Source organism: Lutra lutra, chromosome 10 (assembly GCF_902655055.1).
Source record: "Lutra lutra chromosome 10, mLutLut1.2, whole genome shotgun sequence".
In the NCBI taxonomy this organism is placed as follows: domain Eukaryota; kingdom Metazoa; phylum Chordata; class Mammalia; order Carnivora; family Mustelidae; genus Lutra; species Lutra lutra.
Genome location: NC_062287.1, coordinates 45,248,968 through 45,265,674, shown reverse-complemented (window position 1 = coordinate 45,265,674; position 16,707 = coordinate 45,248,968). Strand labels below are relative to the sequence as shown.

General features: G+C 41.7%; 1 protein-coding gene across 19 annotated transcripts in view; it reads right to left on the bottom strand.

The window, feature by feature from the left end:
• SYTL2 (synaptotagmin like 2) overlaps positions 1 to 16,707 on the bottom strand; it is a 117,339-nt gene that overhangs the window by 26,091 nt on the left and 74,541 nt on the right. For 5 of the 19 annotated variants that reach the window (XM_047690930.1, XM_047690929.1, XM_047690932.1 and 2 more), the window contains 4 exons: positions 13,063 to 13,144; positions 12,047 to 12,161; positions 9,626 to 10,429; positions 890 to 4,786 (listed from right to left, as the gene is read on the bottom strand). In XM_047690930.1, coding sequence (XP_047546886.1) covers positions 890 to 4,786; positions 9,626 to 10,429; positions 12,047 to 12,161; positions 13,063 to 13,144 — 4,898 coding nt within the window. Of the gene's footprint in view, positions 1 to 889; positions 4,787 to 9,625; positions 10,430 to 12,046; positions 12,162 to 13,062; positions 13,145 to 16,707 lie in introns of those variants that run through there. The other 14 variants (XM_047690939.1, XM_047690940.1, XM_047690945.1 and 11 more) reach the window with 5 other exon arrangements.

Genomic DNA, 16,707 nt, shown 5'->3' with positions numbered 1-16,707 from the left:
TATCATTCATCCCTATAATTGGGTAGTTGTGCATTCCTATTTGCTTCTGGGTTTCTCTGCTAAAATGCCCATGTTGATCACCATAGCAAACTGAGACAAGGTCTGTAGCTCCCAGCCTGGCTGAAACCAATACCCCGAAGCCCACTTAGATGGATGTGGTAATCGAATAAGTTCTTCATTCACCTAGCCAAGGCTGGAGCCAAAGAAATGCAGCCAGCCAGGCGATGCCCTCAGGTGGTGTCAGATGAAGTCATCTGACCAAAGTCATACTCTAGAGAAGATTCTGCAGAAGATTCTGCAGATTCCTGCAGATAACTGAAAACAAGAGGAAAAGGGTGGCAACAAAACACCACAGCAAAGTTTTCTGAGGAAAGAAGGTTCCAGTCTTGCCCTCTGTTTCTGGAATTTAGCCACTACTGTGGTAAAATATTCATCCTCAAAGGGAAATTTGTGTCCATTTGTGTGTGGCACTTTCTTGCCACAAATCTTACTAGAGACTTCTGTGTGGACTGTCAATTAAGAAAAAAAATTATTTCCAGGATAAATTATTTCTAGGAGAAAAACTGGCTTGAACGTTTCAGAAGTGCTTTCTAAACCCAAAATTAAAAAAAAAAAAAAAACCAACTCTTAAAACCTAACAATTCTGTTACTGAGAATAAAGTCAGATTCTGAAACACTCCCTCATGGGTAAAACTTCTCTATGTAATGCATTGACTAAAGAATATAAAAGGAAATGTAGCTTTTTATTAAGAAAGGCTAGGAAGACCTAAAATGATAAGAATTTACCACTATTTCCGTGTGTCAGTTTTTAAAACCGTATCATCTTTTACATCAGCATTCCCTAAATCATTTCATTAAACCAATGAGTTAAAAAATTCAGAATGCTCACTGGAGGTTTTTCTCCAGCTGTCTGCATTGGAACTCAAGTCTCCACCTGAAAAATCAGAGTCAGAGAAACCTCCTTTTTCTTCTTCTTTCTCTATTCTCTTACATGGCGATGCCAGAATCAATTCGACATTACTTGTTTCTGGAGGGTTTTCTCTGTTTGTCAGGAGAGGAATGAGTTGCCTACGTCTGGACACACTAATTGCTTTAGGAGCCTCTTCCAAGCCAGGCTCCTGAGAAGACTTTTCTCGAACCCCTGCAACCTCACTTTCACTCTCCCTGTCCTCTGTGGGGTTTATAGTTTTAGTGATCCCTATTTTACATTCTACACAGAACTGCGGGGTTCCAGGGATCTCAACCCAACTTTCAGAACCACAAAGATCTACTGATAAATCAGTCACACCTTTGTTACCTCCCAGCACTTCATCACACTGGTTGACTTGTGATTGGAAAACATTACTCTTAAACTTCATTTCAGAGGTCTCTGAGGCTGTCCAGTCAAGATGGGTTACTGTCCTCAAGAAACTGGCCTGCTCTGACTGGGAAGCCTCCTTCTCAGGAGTTTCTTCCTTCACTGACACCTGGAGCTGGTAAGGAGGAGCTTCAGTTGTTTCTCTAAAAAGTTTCTCAAAACCAATTTCAAAAGCACTCTCCGTTCTTGATGGAGCCTCAGACTTTTTTACTGTTTCTCTGATTTCCTCAGGATGGAATTCAGAAGCAGCTTGCCTGGACACCTCAGTCCTACCTGTTAACTTTGATGGAGGAAGAGTCCCTGGGTCACTTTCGTATTTTGAGGAGGGGGTTTCAGCTGCTTCCTTCAGTAGTTTTTCTAAGCCAGCACTGAATTCTAGGAACTCTGATTTAGGCTGAATAACTGTTTCCCTCACAATTTCTGCCACTTCCTGAGGTAACTCTTTGCCGCACTGAGTAACAGGGGAATCACATGAGCGACGGGTTTGCTCTGATGGAGGCACTTGGGCAGCTAAATAAGATCCAGCATTCTGAGTTTTATCAGGGACTACATTGAAGGAACAAAAATCATCTCTGTCTGGAACTGTAACGTCCATTTTAGCCCCTGGTGTAGAATTTGGGGGGCTACCTGCTGCCTGGACTTCTTCAGGAAATTCTGCTTTTACTTCCCCAGGCACTACTACCCTCCCCACTGGATAGCAAGCTTCTCTCAGCAGCTTTTGTAATACAGTGTTTATATCTTTCAAGGCAGGTTTAGGTGGAAGAATGACTTTTTCTACAGTCTCTGAAATTTCCCTTCGTGAAGGTAATGCCTCATCCTGGGGAGCAAGATGAGCATCCCTGAAAGAAGGCCTCTCTTGGGGAGAGTTGGCCACATTCCCAAAAGAATCTTTTCTGTAAAGATGGGAAGGCGGACCCAATGGGTGAGAACCTTCCGCAGCTACCTGACACCCATTCTCCGCGCTTGGCTGGCATTCGCCACTTCCAGATTTCTGGGAGATAGCTGTATTTACCAAAGTTTCGCTTCCCTTTGGAAAAGGAGCTATTAGCTCTTTCTGATAGGCGGATGTGCTGTGACTCCATTCTGTCCCTTCTATCCCTTTTTCATAAACTCTACCCTCTTCGGGTTCAGAGTTGATCCTAGTGGTAACAGGTTCCAACACAATTGGCAAGGCACAGGGTGAAGTTCCAGTAGCTTCCTTTAGGAGTTTGTCTAGACTAGCAGTCAAAGTGTTCGGCTTAACTTTTGGAGGAACTACTGTTTTGTCTACATGCTCATAAATGCTCTCCTTATGTCCTTTGTCTTCTCTCTCAGTCTCAGCAAAATCTGTATCTTGAGGCCATGTTTTATTTCTGGAAATATCTGGTTCAGACTTTTGTTTTCCATGAACTTTTCCACCCGAAGGATGCATGGCTAGTGATGAAGCTTCTGAAAGTAGCTTCTGTAAGCTGTCATTAAAAGTGTCTTTGTAGTCTTTAGACAAAGCACTTGTTTTAACTATGGATTCTTGAACCTCTTGGTCTGAGTAATCCTTTTCTTCCTTGAACACTGGTGTAACAAACCATTTAATATTCTTTCCCACATTTTCCTTTGATGACTCGTTTCCTGGCAAATGATGAGTAGACTTTCTGGATGGTCCCAATGGAAATGTGGTTTCATCTGGTAACACCTGGAGTGTATGCTTTGAATTTAATTTCTCTATTTCCTCTCTTGCCAGAATTTTTTTTTTACCTGGAAGCATCCCTATTTCATGGATATTCTTTCCTGATGATTTGATGTCACTGAATTGTTTGTGTTTCTGGCTATAAAAAGGCTCCACATATTTTTGGCTTACTGTGTTAGTATTCTTCCCAACATTTTCTTGACTGTTTGGATTGGCTCCTAAGTCCCAAAACTTTCTCAAATTCTCAAATTGAGAGTGATTATAGACCTGTTCTGTATTGGGTTCATCCATTCTGTCTTTTAGGGACATAACTTTAAAGTTGGGATTTGATTCACCAATTAGAGGTTTGTCTTTCTCCAAAGGCGAGTGCGCTGCACTCCCAATATTCAAAGAATGTTGCCAAGCTGGTAAAGTACTGTCCCTTTCATAATGGCAACTCTCTGCCACTGGCGATCTTTTTATGTGTTCATTTATCTTATTCTGAAATAGAGACACTTCACCTGATTGGTCAACAGAAGGATAGTTTTTGGATGGACCTGATATCTGGGGTCTGGTTTCTTCAGGTTTATTTGAGGAATAAAAACTGGAGAGATGGGCTGTGTGGCCATTCTCATCTAGGACCACTTGTCTGCTAGTGGCTTGATTATATTCACTCTGGCCTGTAGATAAACTGTCCATGGACTTCACAGGCTGATATTCTTTAGCAGGAGGTTTCCCTTGACAGCATGACGATGTGGGTTCTTTATGAGCTAACTTAGCAGCAGCTTTCTCCCCTTCCCAGAAAGATATTCTTTCACTTACTCTTTTGTATTTTTCTCTTTGCACTTGGTTCTTGGGAACCTCAGCAGTTTCTTGTAACTGGACCTCAGGCTTCTTCCAAGATTTGTTTTTGGTAGCCCCATGTAGTGACCCAATATTCTCTGTCTCTAAAGGAGTTTTCAGGATGCATGGATCTCCTCCTTTGCTCTCTCGCTCTGCATTCATGTTCTCTTTCAAACTTGGTTCTTTGACAAGTGTTGAAGAGTCAAAATTCACTTCTGAGTTTCTTCTATTTTTTTCATGAACATGAAGCTTAGGCTCTTCTTCACTTAAGCTGCCAACATTCTTAATGTTGCATGGAACCTGGTCTTCTCTCTCAGGTCCTTTGATAGCACTGTAGGGATAGTTACTGTTTGGGGAAAGTGCCCAGTTTCCTTCTCCTCTGTTTTTTGAACCATGGCTAGAATCCATAGTTTTATTCCCTTGATGTGGGCCATAGATTTCACATGGTTGCAATATGCCTGGATCTTCCTTGCCTTGTTGGGACAAAATAATGGATTTGGGATTGATATTCACATTATTATTTTGGCAAGTTCTAGAAGGCAATGTATTTCCCTTTCCCTGGAATGGTGAATCAGATTCCATAGACATCAGTTTAACTTTGGTGGGTAATAGAGCCTTTGAGCCATTTTCTTTTAGAATGGTGTCATCTCTCACCAAGGCAGTAGCAATCGGTGATTCTGAGTCTATCTCTTCCTTCAGCTCTATTCTTTGGGGATGTTGGAGAGGTGACTTATTGTCTTCTGAATGAGAACTTCGATTAAACCAGTCTAGAACTTTAGATATGGAATCATTAGTTGTCTTCCTTATCTCAGTGGCAAATGGACCAGAATGGGAGGACGTCCTAGTTTTTAGGGCCTTGAGAAGAGGGGGCTTACCTTGCTGACGGTCTCTAGAACTGTGATCTGGCACCTGAAATGGCTCAGGCTCAACACAAGACAGTCCGTCTGCAACACAGAAATGCTTTTCTAAATAAGGAAAGAGAATGCTCAAGGCATTATTATTCAGGGGTACCCGAGTGTCTCAGCCATTAAGCCTCTGCCTTGGGCCCCGGTCATGGGATAGAGCCCCCGCTGAGCAAGAAGCTTACTTCTCCCTCTCCCACTCCCCTTGCTTGTGTTCCCTCTCTTGCTGTTTGTCAAATAAGTAAATAAAAATTTTTTTTAAAAGAATTATTATTAATCACTCACATTATCTTTTAAATAGGCACTTTGTATTTATGCTTTCCATACTATTAACTGTTTCTATCAGCATTTTTCAGAGGCTATAATATAAACCATCCTAATTAAGATATGCTACTAGAGTTGCTCTGACAGTAAAGGCAGGTAAATGTAGACTTCTGAGGTATGGGGGTATGGACCTAATTGAGAAATTCTTCTGAAGTCTCTGATTTATTCTGAAAATTCATATGGGGGCATCTGGCTGGCTTGGTCAGTAGAGCATTTTGATCTCAGGGTCAAGAGTTCAAGCCCCACATGGGGTGTAGAGCTTACTTAAAAAAAATTCATGCAGATTTTGTATTCTGATCCATGTTGCATTTTTAAAAAAGATTTTATGTATTTGAAAGAGAAAGCACACATGGGTATGCAATAATGGGAGGAGGGGCAGAGGGAAAGAGAGAGACTCTCTGCTGAGCATGGAGCCCAACGTGGGACTGGATCTCATGAGCCTGAGATCATGACCTCAGCAGAAACCAGGAGTTGGATGCTTAACCAACTGAGCCACCCAGGCGCCTGTGATCCATGTTACATTTTAAGTATTACTTTCCTTCTACTCTCAAATCTATGCATAGAACTTTACACTGTAGGAAGATACACATTGTTGATTTTATGACTCCTCCCACCCACTGGCATACTAATAAACACTAGACGGGCTTATACCAAGTTTGAGGAACACAGCCCAAGGAGAATTTCAGGAGCAGGGAAAACAACCTTCTGGAGTTCCCTCCGGAACATTAGAATGGTACAATGAGGGTATTTGTATTTCTGGGCCTTCCTTTCAATAGATTAATCCAGAATCTCTGAAGAGGGGTCCAGGAATCTTTACTAACAACTATCTCAGTGATTGTTCTGCATACTGGAGTTTGAGGACCATGATCTCAAGGGGCTCCTCTGTTATTCCCCATTTCTCTTCTACAGTCTGTGAGTTTCGAAGTAGTTTCTGTGAATCAAATAAACTAAACAAAACTGATGCATTATGTGATCTCCACCCATTCCCTGATGTTGGCTGACCAATGGCTAAGAAGCTAAACAAGATTACTTAAGCTCTAAGCTATCAAGAAAGCAGAGATTCTGGGGCGCCTAGGTGGCTCAGTGGGTTAAGCCTCTGCCTTCGGCTCAGGTCATGATCTCGGGGTCCTGGGATCCAGCCCCACACTGGGCTCTCTGCTCAACAGGGAGCCTGCTTCCCCCGCCCCTCTCTCTGCCTGCCTCTCTGCCTACTTGTGATCTGTCTGTCAAATAAATAAATAAAATATTTTTAAGAAATCATTTAAAAAAATAAAAAAGAAAGCAAAGAATCCTTTCTGAGCCTTAATCAAAGGGCACATGGGAGACTTAGATAAGGGAGTTCAGGCACCTGTCCCTTAAGTTAACACCAGGTGTTTCTGCATTCCTCCTTCCTTACAGATGCTAAGCTGTACAATGCACGTTCCTGAAAATTATGTCAGCTGAATTTTTAGGAAGTCAGCTACATTTCAATGCACTAGAGGACATTTCAGTTAATAAAATTCTATCTTTAATTTTAATCATCAACTCTGGCTAAGTGTGAAAAAAACAAAGGGTTATACAGTAATGGGCATGTGATAGATCTTGATTTGCTTAACTACACATTTTACTATTGAATATATGTCAATAACTGTGAAGTTCTTTTGAGAAATCTTGAAGAAGTCTGTGTTCATTTGTTTAACAGAAGACAATGATGAAAAAATGATTATAATATACTACTAGTAAAAAAACTTCTGGCAGTATAAACATAATTTAAGATTATATTCATGCTTGAAAATTATTGAAAGGCTCTACAATTAAATGTTATCAATACTGTAGTTAGTGCTACATGATGACATCACAGATGGAATTTTATTCCGTATCCATTTCTTCTTTTCTAATGTTTTACAACAAAAGTGTATTACTTTTAAAATAAGAGGAGTTATTTTAAAGATTTGATGCAAGGTAGTGTTCCATTTTCTCTGAGGAATTCTTCTGTATTCTGCAGTGTAGTAACGAATGTGATATTGACTGTCCTGGAGGTCAGAGCTAAAGTCAAACCCTTATAATTCACATACTTTGCATTTACCACTTTTGGGGCCTGATTTTCTTTTTATGCTTCATTATTTACTTGTATATATTTTCGTGGTAAGCAGGGCATTAATAAGTAAGCAGAACTTTGTGCATAAGCTCTAAGGCCAGGAGTCTTGTCAATCAAAACAGGTGTAGCTGGGGATGCCTGTGTGGCTCAGTCAGTTGAGCTTCTACCTTGGGATCTGGCTGTGATCCCATGTTCGGGGGCGGGGGGGGGGGTCCCAGCTCAGCAGGGTGTCTGCTTTTCCCTCTGCCCCTGCTCTTTCTCTCCCTCAAAGAGGAAAAAAAAAAATACGTGTAGCTGATGATGCCTTCCTCCCAAATTTCATGGTCAGCTGGGACTTAAAAATCAGAAAGTGCAGGGATGCCTGGATGGCTCAGGTGGTTAAATTCCCACTCCTGATTTCCACACAGGTCATGATCTCAGGGTCACGGAATCTGAGCCCCACTTTGGGTTCAGCACTCAGTGAGGAGTCTGCCTGAGATTCTCTCCCTCTCCCTCTGCCCCTCCCCCAATCATGTGCTCACTCTCCCTCTCTAAAATAAATAAATCTTTTTTTTTAAAGATTTTATTTATTTGACAGACAGAGATCACAAGTAGGCAGAGAGGCAGGCAGAGAGAGGGGGGCGGGAAGCAGGCTCCTTACTGAGCAGAGAGCCCAATGCAGGGCTCGATCCAAGGACCCTGGGATCATGACCTGAGCCCAAGGCAGAGGCTTTAACTCACTGAGCCACCCAGAGGACCCTAAAATAAATAAATCTTTGAAAATAAAAATCAGAAAGCATAAATAAGTAGTTAATACAAAAGTATAAAGATAGTCATGGGAAAGCAGGTGCAGTTCAAAAAACAGGAAAGGTTTACCAATTTTTTTCTGTGGATGATAATAAAGGAAAATATTAAAGAATTTTTTTCATCTTTTGAATAAACATTTAAGTGAGCACCATCCAGTTATTTGTCCATGTTCATCAAACTTCAGTAAGTTCCTTTAATATGAAGGTTTTTTTTTTCATTGAACAAGCACCTACTAATTTTTAATTTAAAAAAAATATTCCTTTGTGTTCAAATGATTAAAATGTCTGGAGCGCAGGGATGGGTAATTGAAAGCGCTTTGCTCTTTAAGAAGAGGATTGATCTGAACAAGTATAGAACTGTAGGGCCAAGCAAAGTGACCCAGGGTTCACTTAATGCTGACTAGTAAGGAAGGGGAGAACAAGTACATCAGACATGTGACTGCTGCCATTGTAAATTCTCCTGACTATAAAGAAATTATCATAGGGTCAGAGGAACACTTACTGAAGATGGGAGAGAATACACAGCATGATTTCTTCCATTGTTTGTTTTTTAAAGCATAAGAATTATGAAATTGTCGTATGGGTGTAGGAAAACAGTGTCTTATCCCTTGAGGGTGTAAGATCTTCAAGACAGGGCTAGTTAGCTAGGCAGCAGGGAAAAGCAGCATTCTCTTTGCCTCTCAGCTCACAGCAGCTGAAGGAGAAAGTTCCTTCAGTACTTTAAACATCTAAGAATAAATGGCTAAGAAAATGAAGGTTTGGGGCACCTGTGAGGCTCAGTTGGTTAAAGCATCTGACTTTGGCTCAGGTCATGATCTCAGGGTCCTTGGATCGAGCCCGGCATTGGGCTCTGTGCTCATCAAGGAGGCTACTTGTCCCTTTCCCTCTGATCCTCCCCCTACTCACCCTCTGTCTTTCTCTCAAATTAAAAAAAAAAAAAAAATGAAGGTTTTTCTGAGACTAAAAAAAAATCTGGGGGGCCTGGTTGGCCTACCAGTGGGGTGTGCAACTCTGGATCTTGGGGTTGTGAATCCCAGCCTCACATTGGATGTAGAGATTACTTAAAATCTTTAAAAAAAAACCCAAAGTTTAATTGAATGGTAATTGATAAATATGCATTAGGTGGATAATATATTCTGTACAAAGGTATTAGTATATATTTAATTCTTACTCTATATACATACCTTGACTTAATTCAAAACATTGTAATTTGTTTGGTTAAATAATTTATAGTTACATTTTTTAGGGAAAAGCATAATGGGCAGAAACTATGCTATCCTGGTTTTAGTTTTAGTTAGCCCTTTAGCTATTGATGATTGAGGAAAACTTCCAAACCCATTAATAGATAGTATAATCGGGATGCGTGGGAGGCTCAGTCAGTTAAGCATCTGCCTTCAGCTCAGGTCATGATCCCCAGGGTCATAGGACTGAGTCCCACATTAGGCTCCTTGCTAAGCAGGAAGCCTGCTTCTCCCTCTGCCTGCCACTCCCCCTGCTTGGGCGCATGATCTTTCTCTCTCACAAATAAATAAAATCTTAAAAAAAAAAAAGAGGTACTATAATCATTCCCCAGTGGCACCTGTCTGAATTGTAGTTGGAATGTTTAGGAGGTCAAATGGGGCTTCTACAGGGCTGATCTGGCCATTCTAAGCCCATGGGTTGGTTTTTATAGTCTAGTAGTGACAACTCTCTTACCAGCAGGGCTTTTGGACAATTCTGATTCAAGTTGTGATAATTCTGATGGTTTAGCTTTGTGTTCATTGATGGTGGGTGAATTTTCAATGGACTCTGGTGTTGCAGCTAAAACTTCTGAGGGAGAATGACGTCCATTAACTGGAAAAGAACCAGAAGCCATTGGCTGATGTGTTTCATTTTTGGATGCTGTTGGGCTTGAGGCTGACTGATGTAAAGGCAAAGACTTCCTATATTGGGAAGGCTGAGGGTCATTGCAAAACTCATCGACGTCCACATCATCTTCTGTTCCATTCTTCAACCTGTCAGATTCTAAAACACTGAATTCTCCTACTTCCCGGCCACGGCTTAGCCCAGGTCTCTGGGGGAGTTCATCCTTCACTGCAGAGAATCTCACATGCTTTAATGGCTCCAGGGAGTTTGAGGAGGAGTCACCTTCTAAAGAATGCTCCTTCTCAGAAATTCTCTCATGGATGGTGAGGCCAGGGGCCACCATTTTGGTTTTGGGTTCCAAGTTCTGATGAAAACGCACTGTTTCTGAGTCTGTGCTGCTGGAACTGGAGTTGCGTTTCAGGATCCCTCTGGGAGCCCCCCTTGTGCTCAGGGAGTCTGTCCTTTGTCGGAGAAAAGACTGGTTATCATTGAGCTTTAACTCATGTGATTTGGGGAGCATTTTCCTGGCTTTGGGGATTGGAGCTTTGACCTGAGATCTGTTCTCAGGGCCTGGAAATGTCTGTTTTGTTTTCTCTAAATTTTGGCTTGAAGTTTCTGGGATAGATGAGTCTTCTTTGGACTCTGACAATTCACCTATAAATTAAAACACATTAGGTGACATGTCAAATGGAGAATAGCTATATAATTTAAAACACCTAACATAAACTTAATCTACATGTAGCAAAAGTAGTAAAATATTAAAGACAATAAAGTATTATCATAAGTGCAGACCTAATTAAAAAACACTTAAAAATTCAGGCATGAACTTCATTGAACCATACATTTAAGATTACTGTGCTTTACATACATACATTGTGGTATTTTTATATTCAATAAAATAATTTTAGAAAAGATTTTTAAAATTCCTTAAGGAGGCTAAGGAAAAACATAGAAGGTACTTTAAAAATTTATATATGAAAACCAGAAAAAGAAACTTAATTTTCTTTTTTTTTTAGATTTTTTTTTTTTTTTTTGAGAGAGAGAGAGAGAGAAAGAGGGCACGAGGAGGGCAAGAGGGGGAAGAAGAAGCAGTTTCCTGCTGAGCAGAGAGCCAATGTGGGGCTCAATCCCAGGACCCCCGGATCATGACCTGAGCTAAAGGCAGATGCTTAACTGACTGAGCCACCCAGCCACCCTAAGGAACTTAATTTTCTAAAAAAAAAAAAAAAAAAAAAAAAAAAAAAAAAAAAAAAAAATTAATATTTTTAAAAAGAAAATCTCTAAAATAAAAAATTTATTTTTTCAGGGACTCTTGGGTGATGCAGTTGGTTAGAAGTGTCTGACTCTTGGTTTCAGCTCTGTTCATGATCTCTGGGTGGTGAGATCAAGCCCGGAGTTGGGCTCTGTGCTCTGCATGGAGTCTGCTTGAGACTCTCTCTCCTTTCCCTCCGCCCCTACCTTCCTGCTTTCTTTCTCTCTCTCTCTCTCTCTCAAAATAAGTAAATATTTAAAATAAAAACAAAAATTAATTTTTTCAGAAAGTTAAAAAAAATAGGTAGCATGTTCCAGTGCCCTTTTTTTCTGTAAAATATTCTACATAACATAATATGTATCCAATAGAGAGGGAAAAATGCTAATATTAAAACAGGATAACTCAAAGTCCAACTCCACTACTCAATGTTAATTTTCTACCCTTTGTCCAATATTTAATGCCTGTGGAATCTTTTTACAGTTGCTTTGGAAGAGACTGAATTTTCTAGTATTTCTTCATAATGGCATGGGAGAATGGTAAAATTCCATAAGACACAGTCTTAAATCAATTAAGCCACAAACCTGACCAAATGCCTCCTCAGAGACCAGGCTGATAATTACAGATCAGAGGATCACAACGTTGTCAAGTGGCTTTTTTTTCTTGAGGCAAAGTCTTAATTTCACACTAAGTGTGTCTGCATGTGGGAGATATCCAATATGTGCCATGAAATGAATGACTGAATGCCTCTGGTCAAAAATTCCCTCATTCACTGAGGGGGAACCCAAGGCCCAGAGGTCAAACAAGTGTCAGTTCCAAGACTGGAATGCATGGACTTCCAGTTTCTAAAATTTCTGCTTCCTTCCCTCAGGCAGGGAACCAATGGGCATAGTAAAATAAGAAAACCATCAGGACTTTTCACTTTCCCCTGGAAGTTATTTTAGTTAAAGGAACACTAAGAATTTCCCTTAGTCCACAGATAACAAAGATAAAAATATCTAGTCCATAAAAATAATATTTACCTTCTTTTGGAGTCTGAAAGAAATCACCCTTTCCATTTTTTGACAGCTCACTTTTGGTTTGTTGAGATAACTGATCTTCTGGCAACTTGGAGCTATTAAATGGATTCTTCCTTTGCTGGGGAAAAATATTGCTTATTAAACTCATTTTAAATGTCATAGCAGCAACTCAGTATTAGCAAATGCTTATTATCTCCAGTATTGATAGTTTTATCCAGTAAACTCTATCTGGCCTGTTTGAAAAATTACTGTCCTGGTTAATGGGGCTGGCTAAGAGTTACCATAGATGCCAGAGAAAAATTAAACTGTATAAAATATACTCATAGTCCAGAGTCTTAGAAAGTTAGACAAAATATAGAATCATCAAGGTTAGGGTAAACCTGAGACTAATCAGGGCAGAATCCCCACACCCCCCCACCCCCTCCCCACCTCATGTGTGCTCTACCACATGAGACTCTTGCTGTGCTAGATTAAAGCTGAACTAAATAAAATTGTAAATGACCTTTCCTATAAAGAATTAAAAGACACTAATCAAAGTATTTGAAGTGTTTCATTATCACTATTATGATCATCAATTCCAATGACAGAAAGGGGATCAGTAAATAGAATTTTTTATTAATATAAAACTGAGTGTCAATGTTTGCTGTTTAGAGTTTCATAAATTGTCAATCCCCTTCCACAAGCAGACCTCTAACAGAGATTCAGGAAGTCAAGAAGAAGAATTTGGACTGATATGGGACTAACAAGTCACATTCCGAATGCTTAAAAAGAAGCACCCCCCAGTAGCTTGAGACTTTTTATTCTCCAGAGCAAGAAATTAGAGTCTTCAGCAATGCAGAAACATGGTATTCATCAACTTTTCCACCACAAGAGAGTCTTCTTACATTAAATAGTAAAAATCATCTGCATTTGGTGCAAAAAAAAAAAAAAAATCCCCTTTATTTCATGGTGCTTTGCTAAAGCTAGAAAAACGGCATTCTTGCCAAAGATGAGATGTTCGGAGTCTGAGCTCAGTCTACCTTAGCCGAAGACACAGCTGACTTCCTCGTGTTTTCCTGTGACATATCCATCACGGTTGAGGCTGGACTGACCACGCTAGCACTGCAAAAGAAACAATTCAGAGAATAAATACCCTCAGCCTTTGAGAAAGAGTAAATTGTGCCACTGAAGCTGAAAGCTCTTAAGGCAGGACAGCAGTGGAAATCTGTAAAACCAAACACCAGAAAGAGAGAGGGAGTTGGGGCCTAGAGATGAGTAAGCAGCAAAGCAAAGGCAGCGGCAGAGCAGAAAGAAAAGACGGGCATGAGACAAGCAAAACCATCCAGCAGAAGCTGTCCAGTTTTTATCACAGTACCAAGCACACAAGAGGTTCACAGTGTAAATTTGTAGAAATGCGCTCATCTCCAAGTCAGGATCTGATCAGATGTGGATGACAGGGAGGAACTCATCTCAGGGGGGGCGGGTGAGGGGGGAGGTGTTGGGGGGTGGTACAGTGGCGGACATCATTGTTTAAATAAAGCCCCAAAGAGTTTTATGGCTTGATTTTACAGAATGGCAGTGCTTACTCTTAACTCAGGAGGAAGTAACTGAAGAAAAGATTCAGATGAGACCAATGACTTGACAGAAGATCTAAAGGATGCTGTGCAGGGAGGCTGGTGCGTGCTGACAACTTGCTGAGGACTCAACCCCACCCTCCAGGCTGGCCAGCAAGTTCTTGTCCACACACAAGAGGGATAAGGCCAAGCACAGCAGCCGCTGGCTCAGAAGAAGGAGGAACAGTCTCTACCCAAGTCCCAGGATGAGAGCAAGGTGAGAGTAAATGGAGAAAAGTGAGTTTCACAGGGCTCCCTCCTGAGCTACCACTCCCATGGCTACCGAGGAAGAAGGGACAAGGAGAGTCAGAGGGGCTCTAGGCGGGGAGGAGAATCACCTGCTCAGACGTCCTGCTCCAGTGGGCTTGCCTCAGGCATGACAGGTGTAGTCACTATTGGCTGAAACCACTGTGCCCCTTAGACCTGTTCTCTTAGTGACATCACAGTCAACAACTTGGAAAATACCTAGGAAGGCACTGGCTTTCCACCATGCAGCAAAGGAACTGGAGTTTGGGGAGGGAGACAATCTGCCCCCAGGCCACAGAGCCCAGCCCAAGAATATGGTGGCTGCAGTCGTGAGCTCCACATCCCTGCGGCTTTGCTTCCTTTCCTTCCTTCTGCACTTCAGTTGTTCTTTTTGCACAGACTTACTCCTGGGAAGAGGGTGAACTTCCGAAGGAGCTGTTCTTCCTTTCATTACCCTCCTCATTGTTCCAGTAAGGAATTACAGCAGCTGAGGCAGATGTGTGTAAGACACATCTTGATCACATGGGTGTGAATAAGAGGGGAAAAGGTTGGGGAGGGGAAGGGCAGGGAAGAAGAATGGGAATTTACAATGGAGCCAGAATTAAGGCTAATAGAAAAACACATTACAGGAAGCAATTCTCACAACAGGTGGGCACACATTTCTATCAGGTCATCTAGCAACGAATGTTAAAAAAAAAAAAAAAAAGACCTGGTCACTAAGAGAATGCACAGCCAAGAGCCCAGGACTAGAAAGTAATTTCTCTTGACTGCCATTTTAAGGAACCATGGAGGGACATGAGGAACTTTATAGCACATGGCAGGCTGTCTCAGAACATTTTAGATCATCTCCTTATACATAAAGCAATCACATGATCAGAGGACCTGAACCCAGTGTTGCTGGTTGGGACAGTCCATGGAACACCCATGTTCTCCTACCACTGTCCTCCTTTCTCCCCCCACTCAGCAAGAACAAAGGATAAGCAGGGACACGACGCTTTGCCCTCTCTGCTCCTTGGAAACCTAGTTCCTGGGCCTCCCAGGCCTCAGCTCTGAATGTGTATATTTCACATCATAAAACCAAACATGAAACCAGTCTCTCTCTTACTAAACTCTACCCAGCAATGTACCTCATGTCTACTGTGCAACCTCACTCTGTACGTACATATCATCTCTCACAGTAAACAGGAGATCCCCCAGGAGTACCATCTTGACCATCTCTTTTTTTTTTTTTTTTTTAAGATTTTATTTATTTATTTATTTGTCAGATAGAGACTACAAGCAGACAGAGAGGCAGGCAGAGAGAGGAAGGGAAGCAGGCCTTCCACTGAGCAGAGTGCCTGACACGGGGCTCAATCCCAGGACCCTGGGACCATGACCTGAGCCGAAGGCAGAGGCCTTAACCCACTGAGCCATCCAGGCGCTCCCATCTTGACCATCTTTATAACCCCCTGCGATGCCGTGTAGAAGAGCTCGTGCAAAACTACAACCAGTAAACAACTGAAAAGATGAAGGCCACTGAGCCAGCACCAGGGAAGGCAGCAGCCGATAAGTAACCATGACTCTTCCTTTTAAAATTCATGTTATTTGCCAAACAACAAGGAGGCACATTATTTAGATTTTTTTAAAAAATGCCTTTCTTTCTATTTGCTCAGAAAGCAAAAGAGGAAGGAATGACACATTCAGAGCACAGGGCCAGTCACTAAAATACAGAAACACACAGTATTCGCTATGTTACCGTGTAGCTGGGAGAGGGGAAAATGAAATGGGGGTGGGACACAGGGTTAGCTACTTGGTTAGTCTGCTTACTTTGAAAAAATGAAAATAAGAGTCTTAGATCTCCAAGTCTGTCTGTGAAAATAGAGCGACTTCTTAGCTTAAGGTCTGGCTTTGCTTTTCTTGAGGAATACAGCAATGTTTTGCATGCCTGCCTATTATTTGGCAAGAACCATTACAGCAACCGTTGAATTTTCAACTGCTTTCTACAACACCTCTATAAGGTATGTACCCTTCTCCCCCTTTTACTCATGAGAAAACTGAGGCTTGGGGAAGCAAAGGAATCTGTTCAATGTCACAAAATGAATTAATGAAGAGCTGGGGATTTGAGGCAGGTATCTGACTGTGACCCCAAAGACACACATTGTCATGGCTAGGCTATCCCGCCTCTGACTTCTCACATTAATAAAGCAATGGTTCATAGCAAGGGGACTGGGGTCCAGGTGATTCTTCCTTCCCAGTGACTCTCACATCCATCACTTCCTTTCCACTTCTACTGTCACCTCCTGTATTTCTGTTGACTCGATTAGGTTCACATCTGACCTCCTGATCCTGAAGTCCTGTTTTTCTAACCTACTCAGCATTCTGCCACTAAGCTTGGATGGTCTCAAACACAACGTTGACCACCATGTCCCTCTTCTGCTCCTTACCTTTCCCTGGATCCCCAAGGCCCATGGAATGAAGTCTGAATTTGTCAGGAAGGAACTGGAGATGCTCTGCCGTCTACCCAATGTACTTTCCCCCTCTTCTTTCCTGTTGACCCTTCATGCCAAATGAAGTTGTCTGTCTACTCATTATCCCCAAAACTTCCTTGCCTGGTTGCTATCTGCATCAGCCTATTCCCTAGCCCTGCCCTTGTGTATTTGCTGGGCTCTTCGCCCAAATCCTTGCTGTTATCTCCAAGCCCAAGCCAAATTTCACCCTCACGCAATGCTCCTCCTCTATCAGCCCAACTGGAAGTGGGTCTCCTTGTCTCCAATCTTGCAGCACATCTCCTTGGTACTTTGGATCAGGAATGTTCTCTCTGCCTGGCGCTATTTGTTATCGTGTGAT